General features: G+C 38.6%; 1 protein-coding gene across 7 annotated transcripts in view; it reads left to right on the top strand.

Annotated features, from left to right (window-relative positions):
• Window positions 1-5,964: 5,964 nt before the first annotated feature.
• The window catches only part of Serpinb11 (serpin family B member 11), a 36,802-nt gene continuing 18,294 nt past the window's right edge, over window positions 5,965-24,472 (top strand). The window contains exons 1-2 of one of the 7 annotated variants that reach the window (XM_074069672.1): window positions 5,965-6,483; window positions 16,019-16,418. Coding sequence is in view for 1 of the 7 variants with exons in the window: in XM_074069671.1 (XP_073925772.1) it covers window positions 16,810-16,822 (13 nt within the window). In the remaining 6 variants the exon portion in view is untranslated. Of the gene's footprint in view, window positions 6,484-8,110; window positions 8,330-16,018; window positions 16,419-16,481; window positions 16,823-24,080; window positions 24,415-24,472 lie in introns of those variants that run through there. The other 6 variants (XM_074069671.1, XM_020174695.2, XM_020174698.2 and 3 more) reach the window with 6 other exon arrangements.

The raw sequence follows: 24,472 nt of genomic DNA, 5'->3' as shown, positions 1-24,472 counted from the left end.
GTAGCATTTGTCCTTTTTGTGACCATATATTTTCAGTGTTCATCCATGTTGTAGCATGACTCATTCTATTTATGGCTGAATAATATTCCATTGTGTGGCTACACCACATTTTTTTTATCCATTCATTGGTTGGTAGGCATTTTTGTTGCTTATATTTTTTGGCTATTATGAGTGATTCTGCTCTGGTCTTCCATGCACATTTTTGTGGGGTGTGCATGCCTTCATTTCTGTTGACTATGTATCTACTAGTGGAATTGTGATGTCATATGGTGATTTTGTTTAATATTTTGAGGAAATGCCAGATTCTTTTTAATAGTGGCTGAACTATTTTTCTTTCCAACTACCATAGGTTGTGATTTCTCCACATCCTTCCCCATACATGTTATTTTCATGGGTCTTCTTGACATCAGCCGTGAGTTTGTTCTACCAGCACATTACAATGTCACAGAAAGTTAACTTATAACAAGGCTTCAGAAAGACAGACTGGATATAGGCAACAGTGCTCATAAAGGTAGTTAGGTTTTCCAAACTGAAAATTTTATCTGCCTATTTCCTCCATTCCCAAGACATTCCATTGTTAGGTTTCCTTTATCCATGTATGTGTTGAATCCTTGAATGAGGTTGTGAGGTAGAAGTTCTCTGAGTTAAGGCATGGATTAGTGTTGAGGAACTAAAGAATTCAACCAAGGACAGATGGGAAAGGCAAGAGAAAATACCTAAGATGGGAGATCCTACATGCAAGTGCAGCCTCTTGGTCTTCATACACAGCTGTCATCACAAAATAAAAACGAGTCTCCCTCTATGTGGAGCAGGGTGGCTGCTGAAATTTAGGAAGGAATTTGCTGAAATTTAGACACAGCTTGAGTTAGTTTAAATGAAAAATCATTCCACATAGTTTTTTTCCCTGTTCCAGACGAGTGTTCCTGGCATAGGACAGACAAAATTGTGTCATCCTCATTTAAACAGTCACAGACGACTCAGCAATCTCAGATGTTTTAGCAATATGAACACTTGCTAATTTATGTCTATTGATATGTCACATAGCTACATCAATTTTATTAGTTCCAGGAATACAGAAATAAAAGAACAACAACCAAAAATGCCATAGGAAATTGCATTTTCAGGAAACATTTTGCCATTATTAATACTTTTATAGGTTTGTTAAGAAATACCTCCTAGACTTTCCTGAACCTATGGTGAAGGGTATGAAGTGTTTTAAGTAATATAAAGTTGCAAATGCAAGAGAGCATTTTAGTACTTCCTTATTTCCATGAATGTGCCAGTACCTGTCTATGGGGAAATGGTTAGTGGGAAAAGTTTTTGAGCATCTCATATTAGGATGCATGGCAGTTATTGTATTTCATAGGATCTCTATACAGATGTAAGCATGCATCTGCCTAATAACCTCAGAACAAGGTTAATTAGTTTTCCTTTTTTTTTAGTTTCCACAGAAGAAAAACAACCCCAGTAAATTTAAAAAGAATTTAGTTAAGGAATTAGTTTCATATGTAAGTAATATCAAGGGATATTAACAAGATGAAATTATCTCCACCTACCCTTCCCCACTTCCCATCCCACCATACCCAGGGCAGACATCATACTCTATGTTTTCAACCAAGCCTAATCTTGTCTCCTTATTTATCTCCCACAGTTTCCTGTGGGAATTTTGTTTTATTGCCAAGAAATATCAATGTAGACTCTCCCTTTTCCAAAAACTGCCCCATTCCTCTTTGATTTATCTCCAATAACTGAGTGTCCCTTAATCTTCCTTCATGAGAACCTACTCACTCCCATGTTCATATGCCATGAATCCAGGAAACATGGCCTTCTCTTTTATTTTTACTGCCTTGTCTAGCCATTGTTCCTTCCCTGTCTTCAATGTCTTACTTTAATTTCCTGACCAAACACACATACCGCCATGTACTCACTCTCTTCTATGTTATTCCTTAATGTTCATTAAATAATTTGTTGCCTTTCCACCCTTCTGTGGTTTTCCTTCTCATCTTACCCGCTTCCAGTATTCTGAGTCACTTCAAAGCTTTCATTTGTTTGGTCACAAATGTCTTTCCATCCTTGTTTTATTTTACATTTCTAGTTGAATTTCCTTTTTTGTGAATTGTCTTTCTTTTGTCCTGTTCACAATAACTCTGGTTTCCTTATGTATCTGAATGTTATATTTATATAAACCAACGGAACATAATAGATATGTAGGTAATATTTTGTTCAACAACAGCAGTATGTACATTTGTCTCAAGTGAACATGGAATACACTTCAGGATCGATCACATGGTAGGTCACAAAAAATTTAATTGAAAAAATCAAAATCATTACCAAGTATCTTTTATGCTCATACTGGAATGAAACTAAAAGTTAATAACAGAGAAAACTGGAAAATTTAAGGAGATGTGAAAACTTTAAAAATGTTCCGCAAAGCTATAGTAACAAAAATAGCACAGTACTGGCATAAAAACTGACACAAAGATCAGTGGAACAGAATGTAACACACCTAAATAAATCCACATATTTATAGCCAAGTGATTTTTAAAAAGGCAGCAAGTACACACTGTGGAGAAAGGAAAGCCCTTCAATAATTGGTGCTGGGAGAATTGGGTGTCGATATATGGAAGAAAGACACTAGGCCCCTGTCTCTCACCACATACAGAAGTCAACTCAAAATGCATAACAGTCTTAAATGGAAGGTCCCAAACATTGAAAGTACTAGAAGAAAATACAGGGGTAAACACTGCACAACATTGGTCTGGGCAAAGACTTTTTTGTTGGATAGAATGCTCAAAGCACAGTCAATAATACATAAAACTAAAAAACTTCTATACAGCAAATGAAACAATTGACAGAGTGAAGAAACAGCCTACAGAATGGAAAAAATATTTGTAAATTATCATCTGACAAGAAAATAATTTTCAGTATGTAAAGAAATGCAATAGAAACAAAACAATCTGATTTAAAAATGAATGACCTGAACAGACATTTTTCAAAAAAGAATGTACAAATGACCAACAAGTTCATGAAAAATGCTCAGCACCACTAATTATGAGGGAAATGCAAATAAAAATCACAATGAGATACCATCTCCCCATAGTTAGAATGGCGATTATCAAAGTGAAAAGAAAAAAATGCTGGCATAGGGAAGTCTCTTACATTGTGGTGGGAATATAATTAGTAGGTCATCATGGAAAACAATCTGGAGGCCCCTCAAAAAACTAGAAAGAGAATTACCAATCCCACTACTGGGTATATATCCAAAATGAAATGAGTATTATGAAGAGATGACTTCACTTGAGTGTTTATTACAACACTATTAACAATATAGCCAGGATATGAAATCAACCTAGTTGTCCATCAGTGGGAGACTGGATAAAGAAAATGTGGTGTATATTTGTAATGACATACATCATTGTCACCATTTGTGACAACATCAAAGGAACTGGAAGTCACTCTGCTACATGAAATAAGTCAGGCACAGAAATACAAATACTGTGTGATCTCAGCTCGTGAACCTGAGAGAAGTTGATCTCATAGAAGCTGAGCATAGATGGTGATTGTCAGGGGTTGGTAGAGAGAAGGGGGAAGGCAAGAATGGGGGAGGTTGATGAATAGGTGCTAAGTTACTTAGGAGTCTGAAGCTCTGGGGTACTATTGCTTTGTATGGTGACTATAGATAATGATAATGTAATGGACATTATAAAATGATAGGAGAAAGGATTGTGAAGGTTTTCATGATAAAGAAATGATAAACATATTAAACCTGATTTAAGCATTACACAATGTATACATGTATCAAATATTATATGGTACTTTTATATTTTCGTGTAAGTTAAAAAATTAAAAAATGAAAAATTTAATGTACTACATAAGACAATATTGATTTAGGAAAATAACCACAATGAATACTACATAACTCCCATTAGCATGGCTATAACAAAAAATCAGAAAATAATAAGTGGTGTGAGGATGAATATGTTATGTGTATACCAATGTTCAAAGCAGCATTATTCACAATAACCTCAAGGGGGAAATAGCCCAGGTGTTGAGGAGTATTTGGTAAATTATCAGCAAGCTATAGTACACACACTGAATATTATTCACTTTAAAAAGGAATAGACTTTCTGATATAAGATAATACAGGAATGAACCCTAAAAACATTTTCTTAAGTGAAATAGCGCAGAAACAAAAGCAAATATTGTATGACTGTACTTATAAGAAGGATCTAGAATAGTTGATTTCATAGAGACAGAAAAGAGAATAGTGGTCCCATGTGGGGATAGAAGAATGGAGAGAGACTGAGTAATGGATAGTTTCAGTTGAAAATGAGAACATGGTTATGGGGACATAAGCTGCCCAACATGTGAATGTACTTCAGGCAGTTGAATTGTACAGTTAAAAGTAGGTAAAATGATAAATCTGATATTAAATGTATTTTGCCATAATATAAAAATATCTTTAGTATGTCCTTTTGGTGACTTACTAATAGCCTTCTGTTAATATCTCTGCTCTAACTGAATTTTCTGAACTAGTTGTCTTTATTGACTCTCTTCCTTGAAATTCTGTTCTTCATTCTTCTATATTCCTCTTTCTGTCTTCAATCCCTTCTCCACTGCCACTGTTTCATGCAGACATTTTCCAGGTGTTTCCTCATGCATTCTTCTCTCCTCCGTCTTCCCTGGGTCATTCTATCCATTCTAGTGGCTTCAAGCTGTAAGTTCCATAGTCTATTTCTTAACTTTGTCCTCTTCCCTTCCCTCTCTCCCAGCTCTGTGCTCCATCTCTTCTCTGACATCTCCTGCCTTCAGCTCCTTTAATTCAGCCCTTCTCTTCCATTTGTTTTGGATTGATATTTAAATTAACAGTTTTAGTGAAAAATTTATTTCCTAACTATAAAAAAGTGACCTTTGTTTCCACCTCTTCTGTTGTGTGGCTCTGTTAACATTTCAGCAGAACAATTACTGTTCTTTGGAACACATGGATTTGACATACATTTGCATATACATATATATATATACACATGAGTATATATATATATATATATATTTCCATATACACCAAGTCTGTGTATGGTATATGTATAGGTAGGAATCATTGACAGCTGCTTAGCATTCTGATGAAAGCTTCTGAGGTCTCAGTGGAAGTGGGGGTGAGCACATAAGGTAAGTGCGCTTATTGTATTTACAAAGGTTGTTGAATGATTTTTAGTCACAAAATGAATTCTTAGTTATTTCCTCTGCCTAGGTGGTGGGCTAAGTTCGGAATCTCTAGCATATTGCCTGGAACAGGGACTTTCTGTCAAAAGAGTTTTCCCAAAGTCCTTTCCTTTTGGGTCAGAAGTAACTTGTTAAACCTTCTGAGCCAAATTTCTGAGTCCATCCACTCATATTGGTTTTCCTGTCTTGTTGCATCTGAACCAGCCCTTGAGTTCCCGGAACAAATCCCTCCCCAGGACCTCCCTAAGCATTTTTGAACACCTCCATTCTCCACCCTGCAGCTGCCCAAGTCTGATAAAATCTGTTCCCCATATTTCAGGAACCATGTTACTGCATGAAAACTCCTGACTCTGCACTTGACTTTGTCCCCATGATGTCTTCTCTAAAATACAAGTACTAATAGTCAAAGCATGTGAATTGATTTTTATACCTTATGGGAAAGAATTGCTTGTGAAAACCACTGCTTTGCATGGAATATTTCATCAGTACTTTTTTGGTTTACAATAGTATTCCAGGAATGATTAACGTGGGTAATTTAAAAGTTATATTTAAAAATTTATCAAAATACTGGATGCCTGCTAAAATAAACTAAAGCAATGCAGAAGTGTAGGTAGGGAAGTGTGAGATGGGACTTCTTTCCTCATAGTTGTGGAGGATGTAATCACAATTTCTCATAAATACCTCTGCCTCTTCCAGTTTCTGACTTTTGTCAAGGTTTGTACTCCCCTGGAGACCAAAGCAAAAATATTTCATACCTTAAACTTATCTACATACGTTCATTTCAGAGAAGTATGACAGGATTATCAACAGAAGACTTCCAAATGTAAAAGTCTATTACATTAGGAGAAAATTATGTGTAGAAAGTGGAATAGCAATACAATTTGAAAGTAAAAACGAATCATGCAAAATATGCAATGCTAAGGAGGTGTTTTATCTGTTTTTAATTCAGTGGATGTTGTATGGTTACATTCCACTGGATGCCCGCAACTGTTTTATTTTAAAATAGCAGCATTTGCAGTTTTCCAGAAATGATGTATTTTGCAACTCTTTAGATTATGGACAAAAGTTTAGATGTCATCATAAAAATGTGCAAGGAGCATTTTCTTTTTTTAAGGTTATGTGTCTTTGAGCAATGGTTTCAGAGATCACTCATCCAGGGGCCAGACTCCTGCACTGGTGGTGCTGTGTTACCACACAGGTAGTGACACTGTGTGGCTGGGGCTACACCAGAGAAGCAGCTGCCCAAGACTTCCTGGCAACAAAGTAAGTTTCTGGTTTTCCCTTTCAAAGGTAAGAGTGGGCCTGACCATTTCCCTCCACACCTATACTGGGGAAACACCCTGTAGTTCTTAAGAGAGGGAGGATCCTGGGAGAGCTACTGACAGTAGTGGTATGGTTGCCATTTCATCTGATTGTGGAAAATGATGTGGCCTTAATTTATGCCTAAGAATGTCTGACTTTCAGCTGTTCTCCCAACTGTGTTTCCAAATCTGTTTATTATCTGAGTCAATTTCCTCTTGCATTCACCTCCAAATTTGCCTAAACTTCCTGCTTTCAAATGCTCTTCTCATCCCTTAACTTTATCACTTTAATCTGATGTCTTTGCATCCTAGTTCATTAAAGAAAAAATAGGAATGTTTGTTTGGAACTTCTTTGAATCAACCCCATCTCTAAAGTACAGGCTTCTTGTCTCCTCCTTTGCTCTGTCCTCTTAATGCTATCTTCCACTTTTTCAGGAATCATGCTTTAGTCAGTTACAAACCTTGTCTTCATTTCTAGTGGAGCTATTTCCTGGTGTAAATCAGACTTTCCTCTTCACAAACCTACAAACAAATAAACCAAACTTTTTTATAGTCATTCTATCGCAATGTACTACTCTTGTCACTCTAGTTTATTTATTTTTGTGATACTGAAGCTTGAACTGAGGGCCTCATGCTTGCTAGGCAGGTGCTCTACCACCTTGGGCAACACTACCAGCCCTTTTTGCTTTATATTTCAGATAGGGACTTAAATTTATGTCTGGACCTAGAGCCTCCTACTTATGCTTCCCACATAGCTGGAATGACAGGAGTGGGCCACCAATCCAGATCTTTATTGGTTGAGGGCTTATGCACTTTTGCCCTGGCTGGCTTTGAACTGTGGTCTTCCTGACCTCTTGGTGAGTAGCTAGGATTACAAGTGTGACCTACCACACCTAGTCTGTCATTCCAGTTTTGAAAGAGTCTAGACTCAGCACCTCTATCTCTACTCTGTAATCTGGCTTTTTCCTCAGTCATCTGATGGTGTAGTTCTTGCTTGTTTTTACCATGGGATTTCTGATGAGGGGTTCTCCATGTGTGAGTTACAGATTCCTAGGAGTTCCTGAGACCACAAAGACAAAGCAGTTTCATAATAATACAATTATTTGCCTTTTAACTGTGCTGTGATTTGTGCTGATGGCTTAGGAGTGATGGGTAGAATGACTGGTGATTTAGCATGAAGCAGAGCACTGTCTCCAAACTGGACCCAGGGTCATGGGTTCTTTGCTGCCATGTGCACAGTACATGAAATGTCATTTTCCACTTCTGAATGTTCTTAGTGGAGCAGTAAAAAGTGTGAATACTCAGCTCTTGAGTATACATCTTTTAATATTTGATGTGATAAGATAGAAGATATCCATGCCATATAAAACTTAAAAATGTAGATTCATAGGAAACTGTCAAAAACTGCATAGGAAGTCATGTCTACACTTCTGTTTTCCTTAATTGTGACATTTTGCATTACTATAGTACAAATAGGAAAACCAGCAATTGACACTGGTGCAATCCACAAAACCCTCCAGGAGAAGAGAGACATTTGTTCAGCGTTTAAAGGATGACTAGGAGTTCAATGACTAGATATGTCTGGAGGGAGGTGCCTTACAGTACAGGGAAAAGAGATGCAAATTGTGTTCAGAGAACAGAAAGTAATTCCAGTTTGCTAAAGAAAAAAAGATTCAGGAAGGGGCAGGCAAGTGGGAGATTAGATTGGGAAGGGACAATTGCCATGATGATGTCTCCTCTGTTTTGATGGCAGACCTAAGTTGTTTTCCTGAAGGCTCCACTGGGGGCTATTGGAGGGTTTGTAACAGGTGAGTAGCATTTCAGAAATTGTATTTCAGAATTAGAACTATGGATTACTTGTGAGGGTTGAAGGATTAGTAGAGGAATCTATTAGGAAGGCTTGTAGAAATGTAGGTCAAGAGAATTTGAACTATTGAATTGATGGAAGGATGGGTACAAAGAAACTTTCCAGAAATAAGTAAGAAGGGAAACTCCAGGGCTTGGCTATGGACAAGGGAGGCAGAAAAAAGAATTTAGATAACTCACAAATTTCTGACTTAGGTGACAGGATTTAAAAATGACACCAGTTACTTACAGTTAGTTTGGGAGCATTTGAGTTAGGAACATCAGTGATGTAGATGGCCAGTTTTATAGGTAGAGAGCTTGGTGAAGTAATCGGGTCATGGATATAAATTTGAGTGTCATTTACTTGGGAGTGTGAGTGTGAGGAGAGACATCATGTAATAATCATGGAACAAACATCAGAAACTGGGAGAAACCAGGTCGTGGAGGAAGGAAAAAGGACTGGAGTAGTACACTGAGAAAGATGAGTGAAAAGGGACAACCGAGAGAGAGTGATCAGAATGCATTCAGCAGCGCTCTTCAGAATTAAGGATCTCAAAGAACTTTCTTTTATGCCTTTTTCTCTAATGATGTTCACTGCATTAGGAATTTAAACTGAAAATGCTTTGTACTGGCAATCTTGCCTCAGCCTCCCAAGGGCTGGAATGATAGATGCATGCCACTCGCCTGGCTAAAATAACATCTTAACATTAAAATAACAGCCCAACCATTGCATGTTAAACTTGATTTTGAAAATGAAAATAAGATGGTGGTAAAAAGAAGCATTGATTTACATTTTGCAAATCTCTTTCATGTTTGACCTAGTGTAATGTCTGCCTAGATTTATATATCTGCATGTGCATTCAACTTCTTGCAGTAAGCTATTTTGATTGAACTCTATGAAGAACATCAGGCTTCACATAGACACATATTGTCTAATAAAGGATAATAGTTATAGCCTTTTCAGTCATTTGTGATATTCCATTTTGATACCATATTACAACTCAAGCTGGGTGCCACTGGCTCACGCCTGTAACCCTAGCTACTTAGAAGAATCCTGGTTTGAGGCCAGCCCAGGAAAATAGTTTGTGAGACCTTAACTCAAAAGTACCCAAAATGAAAATGGACTGGCAGAGTGGCTCAAGTAGTAGAGCACTTCCCTTGTAAGTTTGAGACCCTGAGTTCAAACCTCAGTACCACCAAAACAAACAGACAAACTCAAACTCAAAATTGTTGGAATTGGAACTTAGGAATTTCATTAGCTGAAGACTTTAATTGCCAATATACTTCTATACTTGCATTAGGAAAACAATTTAACCACATAGAAAGGAAATTTGAAGGAAGAATCATCATCTTGACCTTGCTTCTATATAATAATAACTATAATTATTAATAATAAACTATAACCATGGACCTTCTGTGTTATAGGTTTGAATTTACATTAGTGGATGAATTTGCTTTTGCAAATTCAACTCTGCTGTGGGGGACAGTCCCTCAACCTGGACTACACAGAAATCTTCTCTGGAGATGAGCACACAAATCCCAAACTACTGTGTCCTAGGACTGTGAGTCAGTGAACAGAGCACACAACAGGATTCAACTCTTCCCATAACTTCAGAGAAGAGAATATTTTCATTAGTATAATTGATACAGCTAGAGTTTTCTGGGTGTGGTGGCTCATACCTGTAACCCTTGCTACTCAGGAAGCAGAGATCAGGAGGATCACGGTTTGAGGCCAATCCAGGCAAAAAGTTCAGGAGATTCCAGCTCCACCAATAAAATGCTTGGCAGGTGGAGTCAGCTGCTTAGATACTGAATTAAACAAAAAATGGTAATCTATGAGCCAGGCACAGTTGTGCATGTCTGTAGTCCCAGAACTGGGGAGGGTAGAGTAGGAAGATTACCAGTTCGAGGCCAACTTGGGCTACATAGTGAGATTCTGTCAAAAAAAAAGAACAAAGAAAGCAACTAAACTATGTGGGAAGGCTTCACAGATAAGATTTATTTTAATAAGATCTGAACAGAATTACTTTGATCTCTGCTTCTCAGCCTTGAGGTAAGGATTTTATTCCTTTTGCTGTAGGAAGGCTATCTTTCACATGGAATATTCATCTGCATCTAAGAAACTAGAGGTAAATCAGAAGGACATTTTTTGTTCCTGCTAGTTTTCAAGTGTCTTTAATGTAAATTGCCAATATGCTAGAGTGGCGTTTTTACTTCCTTTCCATGGATTCCCCCCTTGCTGGTGCCACCTGGCCTCCTTGTACCTCTCTAAGAGGGAGATGAGACTCAGGAGAAGAGCAAGAGCACATCTGTCTGTCTCCTGGCTGACTGTTATTTGCAGAGCTTCCCATTGGTCCACAGGCCAGTGGCTTAATGGGCACCACCAGAGCAGCTCCTGTTCAAGCATGGAGGAGGGGCCTACAGGGCTGCCTCCTGGTGTTAGGAAGGGCAAGATCTGGGGCCATCTTCTGCTGTGTGTGAGGAGACCAAGGGCCTTACTACTGTGTTGTTCCTCTAGAACTGGGGTCACGGCCAGTTTGATTTTCCCCAGCCTTTCAGTGTATGCCCTGGACTGGCTCTTGTGTAATTTCTGGGGCTTGTTTTTTACTTAAGGGAGGATCAGAGAGGAAAAAGGCAACCCATTCTGTTTGGACTGGAAGTTTCTCTTTACTTTCACTCAAATATATAATAACACAGAGATTCCTTCCTCCCTTTGTTCATTCGTTCTTTCGTTCCTTTGTCCCTCCCTCCCTCCACTTTTCTTTCTTCTGTTTCTTTCTTCTCTCTGTCTCTCTCTCTCCCTCCCTTCTTCCCTCCCTTTTTCCTCTTTCTTTCTTTTCTTTCATAAAGGGCTTATTGAGTGGATGTAGGCAGCTGTTAAAGAAAGAAGGGTTCAAACATCAAGGTGGAGAGGTGCACACACCAACTGATTCTTGTTCCAGCTCATCTCCTAACCAACACGTCTGATTTAGTCACCTGAAGCCTTCCTTTTTTCCTTCTGTAAGATGAGCTGTCTGGCCTAAATGAACTTTGGGTCCCTTCCAGCTCTCACATTTACAAGGTGAAATCTGTCTTTCTCACACTTAGCTAAGTGAGCAAGATGGGCCATGTCGTTTCCAGAAATTTCTTCCAGTGGTTGAAGCAATGAGGTTTGGGGAAGACAGGACAGAGAGTTCATTTCTTGTATATCTGCTTTCACCAGAACCACAATTTGATTGTTCATTAATAATTTATTTGTTCATTTGCTTCGTTGCTAATTAATTGTTGCTAATTAATCAAGTTCAAGTATGTTTTGTACACTTACTTAGTACCAATATTGTGTTTTGTAAAAGATAAAAGGTAAAATGAGAGATTCTACTTTTATATTGTTCTGCTGCTCACTTGGCATGTCTGTGGATAAGTACACATTAAACAATGTGAAAACAAGTGAGACCAACACATAGAATGTGTTGAGGTTCGGTGTACAAGAAGTCAGCCATTGATCTTTATGAACTTGCCCCAGGAAATCTGGGGCCATTGTTTAAACTCAGTGAATTCCAAAGCTTGAGTGCTGTGCACTGTTTGACCTCCCAGAGCAAGCTGCAGTAATCCTGCCAGCTTTTGTTCTTTAATACACTGAACAAACATGAACTACAGCTTTGTCATCTTGTCTCTATTCACTGTGCCATGTAATCTCAGGAAGCAATTCTAGTTTGTCTCTTCCCTGTGAAGCAATCAGTTAGGCAATAGACCAGTTTTCTGACATTTCCACTTGGGACCTTACAGAATCTAGGGACTCAACACCCTGAGTTGTTGTTTAATTATTAATATGGTATATCACTTTCTAGATTCTGGCCCCATACTATGGACTCTGAGAAGCAGCTAGTCAGACAGCCCTTGGTTCCAGAATCGGAGATTCTTGGAACCAAAAAGTACCTTAGAAGCAAAATAAGCAGCAAGTGTAAATTCAATTGCAAATATACTTGAAGGGAGAAAAGATGCAAACCAACTAATGATTTAGCAAAACAAACAGCAGCCTGAGTTCTTCAGCAGGCCTGCTGAGCTGTGCCCACACTTGTGGCCCTCAGCAAAGGGCCAAAACTATAGGGTGAGGGGAAGAGGAGTGTCCCTGAGAAATCACTTGATCCAATCACCTTCATTTGCCCCAGTAGAAAATGAGGCCAAGAGGTTTTTCCCAAGATTTCCTGGAAAATGGGACTTGTGGTCTGATGTCAACCAGAGCAAAATGAGGGACATGGTCTTAACTCCAGAGTCTAAAAAGGCTGTAGTATGATGACTCTGTGTCTATTTTCTTTGACTCCCACATCTTCTCTTCCTCTGTGTTTGTCCCTTCTTCCCTCCCCACACCCCCTCTTCTCCTCCATTTGGATACCCCCTCTCTTCTTTCTTTGATATCCTATAGGAACTTTCATTGTATTTATCCTTATTAAACCAAGTATTCTATTTTGAATCTTTATTTTGTAAGGGGATATGTTAAATGTTTTATATTGTCTTTCTAAAACATGAGCACGTTAATTATGAACTTGTACCATTTACTCTATGATTTAATACTACCCCCAAGGCAATCTATTTTCTACCTGTTCCAGACTTGCTCTCTTCCTTTGTTTTCCCTCCCTCCCCCTCCCTCCTCTTCCCCGCTCTTCCTCCTTTTCTCTTCCTTTTTTTCTCCTTTCCAGTTAAGACTCTTGTGTACATAAACCTCAGATGACAGAAACACTAAATACTCTTTCCTGCTTTCGTTGTTCCTCCCCAGTAAGCAGGGTGACAAGTATGCAGGGTGACAAGTATGCAGGGTGACAAGCTGAACTCAGCCACCCCATCCTGCTAACACACAACATTGTGGAATGCAGTCTTTAAAGAACATGGGAACAGACATTTGTGCTTCCACAGGGTGGAGGGGTGGTGGGTTTTTGTGATGGAGAAAACTAGGAACCAGATCAGCTCTGGTAAAGTTGAACCACGGTGATCTAAAATGCAAGGTCAGTGGCCATCCAGCTGATGGGCTTCCTCTGAAGATCAGAGAGGACTAACATGGGTGCCGTCGGCATTCCATTTCATTCCAGGTGTATTCCTCCACTTCTTTAACCAAGAAGTGGGCAAACCCCCAAAACAAAACAAAACAAAACAGCTGAGCAAGAGACTACATTTGCAGGGTATGAAAGTGGCAGGAGAAGGTATTTCTGAGCACAAAACATTTTCTCAAGCAGCAGACAGGTAGCTGTGGAAGAAAGCATGCAGCTTTCAGTACAGTTGATGCAGAAAGTCATCAACTGATCTATAGATGGAAACTCAGAATTTTCTGTAATTAGCAATAAGGGTTTATTCATTCATTTTTGTCACAAAAGCATCAGGAACCATCTGGAGACATGGCAAAGTTGATTTGCAAGACCTTCGTGCTGTGAGATCATTGTGGTCCAGCCCAAGCCAGCTCACCAGTTCCCACATGATCCTATGGGAAAGAGCCCCACGGCAGGGAATTTACTGTGTTCTCGATTGTATGCAACAAGCTAGAGTAGCACCTGGCAGGTAGTAGGAACTCCACAAATATTGGTAGAATGCCCAGGTAAGGTTTTTGATGAGCTCCTAGTGAGGGGGAACTAGAGACGAAGAGTGGCAACTCCTCCTTTGCTGTGTACAGTTAGGTTTGTCATCAAGCGTGATCATTCCTCAGAGTGAGTTCAGCTGATCCTGACTCCCCTCAGAAAATTCCAAGTTAAAGAACTGCATAAGTAGTTTAAGAATTGGCCCAACTATCACTGTATAAGAAAATCAGTTCAAAATGGATCAAAGGTCTTAACGTATGACCTCAGACTTTGAAATGACTATAGAAAAACATAAGGAAAACACATGAGAAACAGACATAGGACACCAATTGCTCAGGGAATAAGATTGAGATCGAGAAATGGAATTGCATCAAATTAGAGAGCTTCTATATAGCAAAGGAAACAATTACTAGAATGAAAAGACAGCCTACAGAGTGGGAGAATCCAGAATGTATAAAGAACTCAGAAATTAAACCTCCAAAGGACAAATAGTGCAATTAATAAATGGGCAAGTGACTTGAACAGACAGTACTCAGAAGAAGTACAAGTGGCTAAAAAAATGTATGAGAAAACGTTCAACATCTTTAGCTATAAAAGAGATGCAAATTGAAGTGATGCTGAGACTCCAGCTCATCCCAGTCAGAATGGCTGGGAAAACAACTAATGTGAAATGCTGGTGAGGATGCAGGAGATAAAGGAGCCATGGTGGTCTGTTGGTGGGAATGACAATTAGTACAGCCACTATGGAAATAAGTATAGATGTTCCTCAAGAAACTAAAAATAGATTATACCACTGCTGGGCATATGAAGGAATGTAAGTCGCACACAATAGAGATACCTGAACACTCATGTTTATTGCAGCACTATTCACAAAGTATCGAATCAGCCTAGGTACTCATCAATTGATGAATGTGGTATATATACCCAGGGGAGTATTATTCAACCATAAAGAAGAATAAAATTATGTCATTTGCAGGAAAAAAATGAAATGAACTGGAGATCATCATATTATGTGAAATAAGCCAGACTGAGCAAATATGAAACCATACCTAAAAAATAACTAAAGCAAAAAAAAAAAAAAGTGCTAGGAGCATGGCTCAAGTAGTAGAGCACCTGCTTAGCAAGTGTGAAGCCCTGAGTTCAAATCCTTGTACATCCAAAAGGGGGGAGAGCAAGAAAGAGTAATAGAGGGATTGAATTTGATCAAAGTATATTATATTGTACAGATGGAAATATCACAACAAAACTCCTGTGTAAAATATGCTAGGAAAAAAAGCCAGAAAAAATTATACTTCTAAACTAGAAAGTTAGTCTAATCAAGCAATTTGATATTCTAAGAAACCTGAATATTTAATTTTATCATCAATGGGAAATAAAAGCACAAAGCACAGTTGTCTACATAATTTATTAGTATTAAGCATAGTTGGCCATTTAGCTGACAATCTTTCATCTGTTAAAATCATACTTCTAGAAAGTTCTAATACATGAAATAATTTGGCATTATTTCTATGAGGAAAGGAAATACCAAATGTACTCACTGTAAAATGTTTTAAACTCTTATGTTCTTTTATTTTTTTAAGTTTATAAAGAGAGCACAGTTTTATTCTAATTTTAATATCCAGTCATTGAACTGGATTCATTAGGGAGACTGTAAGTGGTATTCCACTCCACTAGCAAAGTTTATTCCTAGAATGATTTTTCTTGGTTTATATTACTGTACATTAAAATGATGGCAGAATATGCTCAGACCCACATGCAGCTGGTGCAGTGGTGTACCTCTATAATCTTAGCACTTGGGAGGCAGAGAGAGAAGGATTACAAGTTAGCCAACCTGAGCTACACAGCAAATGTAAAACAGGCCCTGTTTGGGGACAGAACTAGTGGGAGGGGAAAGGTGAAAGGAGAGGGTGGTGGTACGTGTGTTAATATGACTGAAGTTCTTTGTATGCATGTATGAAAATAAAATAGTGAAACCCATTAAAATTGTAAAAAAAATGGTGGGGAGATAAGAAGGAGTAATGGAAGGGTGAATTTGGTCGAGGCACATTATACATGCACTATGGACATATCACACAAAGAAACCACTCTGACCATTAATATTCATTTTAGAAATGGAACTGGGTACAACTCTCATGGAGCCTGAAGCTGAGATTCTGGCAGAAAGGATGCAAGAGAAGCTGCATGACCTAAGAAGGATGGTTGATTTCTGAATCAATTACACTTTCCACTTATACAGAAACAAACTTTGTAGGGACCAGGACAAAAGAGAGCATCACCTTTTCCTGGCCTTGGTGTTTCACTTGTCTGTTGCTGCAATACTGTTCAAGTAAGGGTCACCCATATCTTGGGTTAAGAGCTTTGTCCTCAGCCCATGGTGCCATTGGCAGATGGTGACCTTTGAAGACGTGGGGCCAAGTTGGAAGTCTTCCAGGCACAGTGAGGTGGGCCATTGATGGGATATTGGAGCTCCTGCCAGCCTCTCTCTCCTTGCTTCCTGGATGCCCATGAGGTGAATAGATTGTTCCTCTATGTGCTCCCTGCCCCGTGCTATGATATGCCCTCTTTTTCACAGGGCCAACTGACCGTGGACTTGAATCTCTGGAACTGTGAGCCCAAATGGACCTTTCCTCTTTTTAAGTAGATCATCTCAGGTATTGTGTGACAGCAATAGAAAGCTGACTAACACATACCATATAGTAAACAACCCTGAAGCTAAGTGACAGTAACAACTATTTTCTTTGTTTGTAATTCTGTGAGTCAGGAACTCAGGCAGGGCACTGTAGGGCTGGCTGTAATTGCTCTGCATGAGACCTGCTCAAGTCAGGAGTCTAGGAAGGTGCCTTTGCTCACATGCCAAGTGTCTGTGCTAGAGTGACTGGAATAGCTGGGGACTGGCTGGAATGGTACAACAAGGTAAGTGACTGGGCCATGGTTCTCATGGTTGGTTGAGTTTTTTGGCTCTACTCTGTGATTCGGAGCCTCTTCTTTTGCACTTGATTTCCCCATGTGGTCTCTCCACTTGGTCTTCCCAGCAAGGTAGTGGGACTTTTACATGGTGGCTATAGGCTCCTAGGAGTGCCAGTCACAGCTAGCAAGTCTTCCTAAGGTTTAGGCAAGCCCAGCATCAGTTTTTAATGAATAGATATTACATTTTGTTAGATTTATACTGAAGTATTTCATTTTTATGCTGATGTAAACAGGGCTGTGTTTTTAATTTCAAATTCTAATTGTTAATTTCTAGTATACAAGAAAGCAATAGACTTGTATATTAACAAAACATCATTTTTGACATATGCTAATATTTAAACTAGTCACAAGGGAGAAGACTACCCAAGGTATAAATATTGAGAGCTTCACTGAGGAACACCAATATAAAAGTGTTTAATTCACACGAAACTATTGGAGAACCCCAAAAGTCTACTTCTATTCGTAGCCAAGGTGCTGAGGAAGACCTCCAAGAACTATTTGAAGTAATTTTCAGTGTGAACAGAGGGAGACTTTATACATGAAGTCCTGAAAGACTAGTGTTAGCCCTCAAATCCTTTCCATGTGTAAAAAGCTAGGATTTCAACATATTTCCCAGAAAATTCCATAATGATGTTAGGGTCATTAAGACTGATGACTTTTTCCTGGTTTGTAAATTCTGCATGAAAAACTATTAATTATAATATAATATAATATAATATGATGTGATGTGATGTAATATAATGTAACATAATATAATACAATATGATAAATATAATTGATATAATAATATAGCTATTATATTATAGTATAAATAAAAATAACTAAGCCTAATACCACTTGGACATGTTTTTTAAATAATTATTTTGTAAAGGTAAAATAAAGTGGAAAACACCTGTTTCAAGACTTACTCAACAGGTGCAATAGTCAAGACTGTGTGGTATTGGCAGAGGAATAGTCACAAAGACCAATGAAATGAAATAGAAACCCCAGACAGACACACACTACATGCTCAGCAGATTTTTTTTTTAACCAAAGGCGCAAAAGCAATTTGCTGGGGGAGGACAGCCTTTTTAAGAAACATGGCTAGAGAAATTGGAATCCATTGAAAAACAAACCAACAGTCCAGCCAAAACTCAACATAAACCTCATGTCTTACACAAAATTAACTAGAAATGGACCACATTTAAATGTAAATGTAAAACTATAAAACTTTTAGAAAAGAGATAGAATAAAAATCTTTGGGATCTAGACTAGGCAAAGAATATTTAGCCATAGAAGAAAAATATTGATAAACTGGATCTCATCAAAATTAAAACCTTTTACTCTGTAGATGACCTTATGTAGAAGAATAAAATACAACGTATCCAAGAAAGGACTGGTTACTAGAATTTAGAAAGACTTCTCAAAACTCAACATTGCAAAACAAAAAATAAAATTAGAAAAGAAAATGTTTAAACACATGAAAGAGACCTTTCAGCAAGAAGATACACAAACAACAAATCAGTAAGTGCATGGAAAGACTTGTTATCCATTAGAGAAATTCGAACTAGGTATCCATCCATCAAAAGAACTAAAATAAAATTAATGACAATTCTGAATGCTGCTGAGAATGAAAACTGGGTGATTCACTCATTGCTGGCAGAATACAAAATGGTACATCTACTCTTGAAAAAGCACTTGATAATTTCTTTAAGAAAATGCAAGTAACCATATGACCTGGCTTCATGTGTAATATTCACAAACCGTAAACAACCCAGAAATCCTTCAATCAGAGAGAGGCTAACCATACTGTGTATATCCATATCATGGGGTGCTATTCAGAAATAAAAAGGAAGAAACTATAGAAAAATGCAAAACCTGATGAATCTCTAGGGAATTATGATGAGTGAAAATAATGCCTAACCCCAAAGATTACATTCTGTACAATTTCATTTGTTTGACATTATTCAAATTGCAAAATTATAAAAACAGAGAACAGATTAGTGAATGTCAGAGTTTAAGAATGCGGGCAGGGTGGAATGGGTGTAGCTATGAAAAGGTTGCATGAGGAACCCTTGAGGTGATGGAAATATTTTGTATCTTGACTTTCAAGGCCAGTATGAAGGTCAATATCTTGGTTGAGACATTGTGCTGTAGCTTTGAATGATGTTACCACAGTGAGAAACTGGCTAAAGGGTACACAGGATAAGAATGAATTCACAAAAATGAATTCATCTGAATGAATCTACAGTTATTTCAAACAAAAAATTTAATTCAAAATAAAATGCTATTAGTGATGTATAATGTGTAATATAGTAAAATGCTCAAATCAGTCACTTAAATCAGTTTTCACCAATGCATGAACACATGTAATCCATGAGTCATGAAGCATTTCTATTGTTCCAGGAGTTTCTTTTTACCTTTTCCTAGTCTTCCCCAAGACATCACAACTTTTCTGAGGTTTGTTACCATAATACTAGTTTTGTTAAGATGTACTTTTTTTGTACCTGATGTCTTTCACTTGGCATAATGCTTTTGAAATTTACCTACACCAGTTTCCTTTTGTCTTGGATAAATATTTTACAGGAATTGCTAAGTCACAGGGTAAATTATTCAACTTTTAGAAAGAATCTAGCAGTTTTCCAAAGTGACTGGGCCTTGTAAGAGGGTTCTGGTTGTTCCATATGCTTGTCAAGTTGGTATAGTCAATGGTTCTTACTCATGTGGTATATCTGTGTTGTAAATTCACACCACTCTAATGATTAATGATGGTAAAGCATTTTGATGTGTGCTTTTGGCCATTCATATACTCTTGAGTGCTGGTGCAGGTATTTTGCCTATTTATCTTTAACTTTCTGAGTTGTAGATGTGTATTCTATACTGAAATACCTTTCTATATCTACAATGGTGAATATCTTCTCCCAGTTGTGGCTTTTTTATTTTCTATTAGTGTCTGTTGATGAGTTTTATAGGGTATTTTTTTACAAGGCTAGTTCTTTCTTAGTTTATGTTTCGAGTTGTGGATTCCTCTTGACTTACCTGAGAAAAATGTTCCAAGTGTGTAGATGAAAGTAACAAGGCCCATGCAAGGTTTGAAGCCTCTACCCTTCTAGTGCTTGGAAGAGCTCATTATAGTTGAAAGTTTCTCTCTACCACTTGGAAAACAAAACCAGTAGCATTGTTGATAATGATTTTTTATTTTTTTTTGGGACTTTCCTCACACACTTTCTATGTTTCTTTTTCTTTTCATATTTAGGTCTTTGTTAAGTGCTAGTCTGACTAAATGGAAAGTGCTCAGGGTATTGTTTTAAAAAATCTTGGTTTTTACATTCTTGGTTTCTTTGAGAATTGTTTTATGCATGGGAAAGTAAGAGTTACAGTGTCTTATTGGAAAAGTCTTTTTCTTTCTTTCCTTCTTGTTTTTGAAAATATTTTATTTTGCAAAATGGTCAAAGTTTTGCAAAAAGCAGAGCTTGGTTGTGGGGTCACATTCCAAGTGTCTGGGAACAATGAGAAATGGGGACTTGGCAAATCATAGAAAATGCACTGGCTAGCCTACAATTCTCATTTAAATTACTACTTAAGTGTGGCACTCACCTCCATTGTAGTCATTGAGGAAGTCTCTTCTGTATATTTCATCATTCCTTTCTTCAGTTCTCCAAATTGTTATCCTAAATCTTAAATGCACCCTCCTCTTCCCAACAAAAAGATGATCAGTTTAGTTTGACAAATGGCCATTGTTTACTAAATGTCAGACATTTAGCAAAATCTGGTCCTCTCTCCAAGAGAAGTAACAATCTAAGCAAAACTTCTAAATCTCATATGTACAGATTTATTTAAACATTTATATCCATCCTTCTCTACCCTGCTGTTTGGGAAGGCTGTCTCATTTAGTGTCAAGTTAGTTCTTTCAGCTATTTTGTGTTTTTCCCTTTTACATCTGTTTGGGTGGCTTTTTCCCATGAACTTTCCTTTCTTTCTTACAGCACTTATGGTCACTTGTTTCTTCCCTGTAGAATGTAAATTTAGGATCCAGCTTAACATTGAAATTGAGTTGATTTATAGTCCTTAAATTCCATGTCTGGTTCAAAAAATGTCTTAAATGTAAATATTTATTATAGTCTTTCAAGAAAATAACAAAGTGAGGTTTCTAGACAAGATACATTATATGCAGTAAAATTTGAATTTCAGACAATTAATACTTTTGCAAAAGCACATATCCTGCACAATGTTTGGGATACATACTTAAAAGAAATCCTGCCTAAATCTCTCAGTTCTACAGTAAATCTTTTTGCTTCTCCTTTTTGTACCCCCACTTATGCTTCATTTAATTCCACTGAAACCACAGAGGGAGTCTTGGATCAGCTTCTCCAGTGACCTTATTTCTTTGGGAAGGCAGAGGAGGGAGTAAATACATGTTATCCATTGTTTTCTCCTGTCAGAAGAGGGTGATGTCACCCTTAACAAAAATTCTTCAACTTTGCTTTCTCTAACATCATTACACCACAGCCTCACCTTGTTGCTGAGCTCTGAAGAGGGGTGTATTCTTCCCTGACACTGTAGCCCAGGTGTTATCCATAGCATACCACCGAAGGGGTGTCTGCTAAGATCCCTTGTACCTCCTGCTTGCCTCCAGGTTCTTCCTTAAAATCCTACTTCTTTAACTTCTGACAAGGACCTCTAGTTACAGGTAGTGCAACTGGTGCCCTGCCCAAGAAAAAAGAGAAGCTGAGGCAGAAGGCAACTCCACACTTGGCTGTCCAGTTCATGCTAACTGTTCCAGATTGTGAGGTCCCCAGAATCCCTCTCACCTTACTGTGTCCTAGAGAAAACTGAGAGAAAGACCAAGAATAATATGAACTACATTAAAGATAGGTTGAACCGGGGTGGTGCATGTCTATAATCCCAGCACTGGGGAGGCTGAGGTTGGTGGATTGCAAGTTCAAGTCAGCCTGGAATACATAGCGAGACCCTGTCTCAAAAGGCATGAAAGTAGAGGGGGGACTATTTGGGAAGAAGAAGGGGTCCAGTGGAGGGTGGGAGTGGGGATAAGAGAGGGTAATGGGAGTGGATCTGATCAATGTACACTATATGAATGTATAACGTCACAATGAAGTCTATTATTTCATAGAATTAATGTATGTGAATAAGTTAAACAATTAAAAAAGATAGTTCAAAAAATTCAAACTAGGCATGTGAATTGTTGGCTCCAACAATGGGTTTTTCTGGTTCTGACCCTCAGAACTAGACAGGTGTACGAGCTACTCACAAGGATTACTGACATCTTAACATGGGCTCTGCACTGGGAAAATCAAGGGCAGGAGGAATAGATGAGAACGTGCACCTTCTTTGACACTTGGTGCCCACAAAAAGATAGTGGAAGTGTGCTCTTCCCCACCAAAACAACCAACAGGTTATGTCATGAGCTAGATGTGCTAATACCTCTAGTGGGCTCCTTCAGGTTCTGTCACCCTACCTCTTAATGTAGCAGCTGCTGAGGTCACCAGTTCTTTGAAGGCTTCATACCTTGACAGTTCTTCCCTCATGTCTTTCTTGGAGCTTCAAGGCTTTTCTTTTTTCTGGTGGTTCTGGGATTTGAATTTAAGATTTTGTGCTTGCCGGGAAGGCACTCTACCACTTGAGCTCCACCTCCAGTCCATTTTGCTCCAGTTATTTTAGAGATAGAGTCTTGCTTTTTCCCCAGCCCTGCCTGGACAACAGTCGTCTAATTTTATTCTTTCTACCATAGCTGGGATGACAGGAGTGGCCACCACAACAAGTTTTTCTGCTTTGAGATGGGTCTCACAAACTTTTTCCCCCAGTTGGCCTGAAGCTGCAGTCTTCCTGGTCTTAGTCTACCAAGTGGCTAGGATTATTTTTCTGATGCTTGGGTATGGGACCTGTACACCTGGCATTCACAGCATGCAACCCACATTTGCACTCTCCTAACAAGCAGTGTCTGCTATTTTTCCTCTGGATGGACAGCTCTGAGATACTTTTTGTAAGGTTTCTCCAAATGTCTGAGAGAACAGATACCAGAGGCCAGCTCAACAGCAAGCACTGTAGTACATTCCTGCTCCATGTCTCTTTCTCTTCTACTTCTATTCCCTGTGATCACTCCCCCAATAAACTACTTTTTGTGAGACTTTACCTATGACTCTCCTTTTAAGAAATCCAGGTTAACAGCCTGGAGAAAGAGGAATGAATAATAGGGTGAAGAGAGGCAAAGAGTGTTGTATGAGTGGACATCCTTCCACCTGGAAGAAAAAAAATCAGAAACCAGCACTTCTTCTCTAATAGGGAAAATAACAGGGATACAATCTAGAAGTAGAGCATAAAAAGACATTCTTTAATGAGCCTAATTCATAGATAGCTAAGAAACTCAATCCTTTTCTTACAAGATCTCAAGAGAGATGAAAACAGAATCAAGAGGTGGAGAATCAGCTGTAACAGTGGACAAGAGTCCACTGGCAGCCTCCAGTGGAAGTTGGCTCATGTTGGAAGACATGTGCTCTGAGTAGAAAGAGTCTAGAAGATAAGGGATACTTTTAGTTCGGTTATGATCGGTTGTGTAAAATTATTTTTGTGAGAACCTTATAGACCCAATGGGAATTAGGACCGTAATTTTAGATCCAAGTTTTCTGGACCTTGTGTCTGGTAGATTTGTTACTGACATATTGCATACTGATAATGAAACAAAAATCAGGGCCATAAAACACTTTCTCCTACCACAAACACAGAGCATTCTGACTTCCAAACTTTGATTGGCAGGGGTACCATCTTGGGGAAGTTGGGCTGTGTGGCATGATAAGACCAGCCTTTGGGAAACCCATAAGGACTTCTTATTCTGATTCTGGTTGTGGCACCCCATGTCCTGTCTCCAGCTCTCATGCCTACTTCTAATCTCTAGTTTTTTCTTTCCCACCTCTGAATTACATGTCAGCCTTAGAACTCATTGTAGGTAGTGGTGACTTGTTGCTCCTACCAAGCTTTTAAACAGAAACCGCAGAATAAATCCTACTTGAACACACTCTGCTCTTTTTATGGGACAGGATTTACCTGCCAGAAGATTGCTGAAGCTCCACATAAAAATGCATGCTCCGTGCAGAAGAACCCAGAAGATGCTGGGATAAGTGTGCCTCAGGCCAGGAAGCATCTGTCCCAACTGGAATTTTTCCTGATGAGTACCTTCCTGTCATGTATACTGACACTAGAAGTCCGTGGGATTTTGAATCTGGCTGGCACTGCCAACTTGATGTGTTGACGCTATTCTCTTTAGAAAGACAGCAAGCTGTTTTTGACTAGAGGCCAGGCTTGTCCTTACTTCTCATTAGTGAAAGATAAGTGAGTGAAGCACTGGGAAGCACTGACCGTGGCTGTGATGGCCTTAGGAAGGACTTCCTTCTTAGGGCTGTACTCTCTGCCCAGGAGATGGAGAGCTGAATCACTAAGGACACACAGGGAGGGGCAAAAAAGTGAAGGCTTATATTTCCTTTTGAGGGACACAGCTTCAGTCTAACCTGACAAACTGTTCACATCACCACCAGGAAGCAGCAAAGGTAAAGAGAAATATTTCTGTACATTATTATGTCAGTGGAGTGTGTTGTCAGAGGGGAA

The sequence above is a fragment of the Castor canadensis genome, chromosome 4, assembly GCF_047511655.1.
Source record: "Castor canadensis chromosome 4, mCasCan1.hap1v2, whole genome shotgun sequence".
Classification (NCBI taxonomy): Eukaryota; Metazoa; Chordata; class Mammalia; order Rodentia; family Castoridae; genus Castor; species Castor canadensis.
This window is presented reverse-complemented; position numbering and strand designations above follow the sequence as displayed.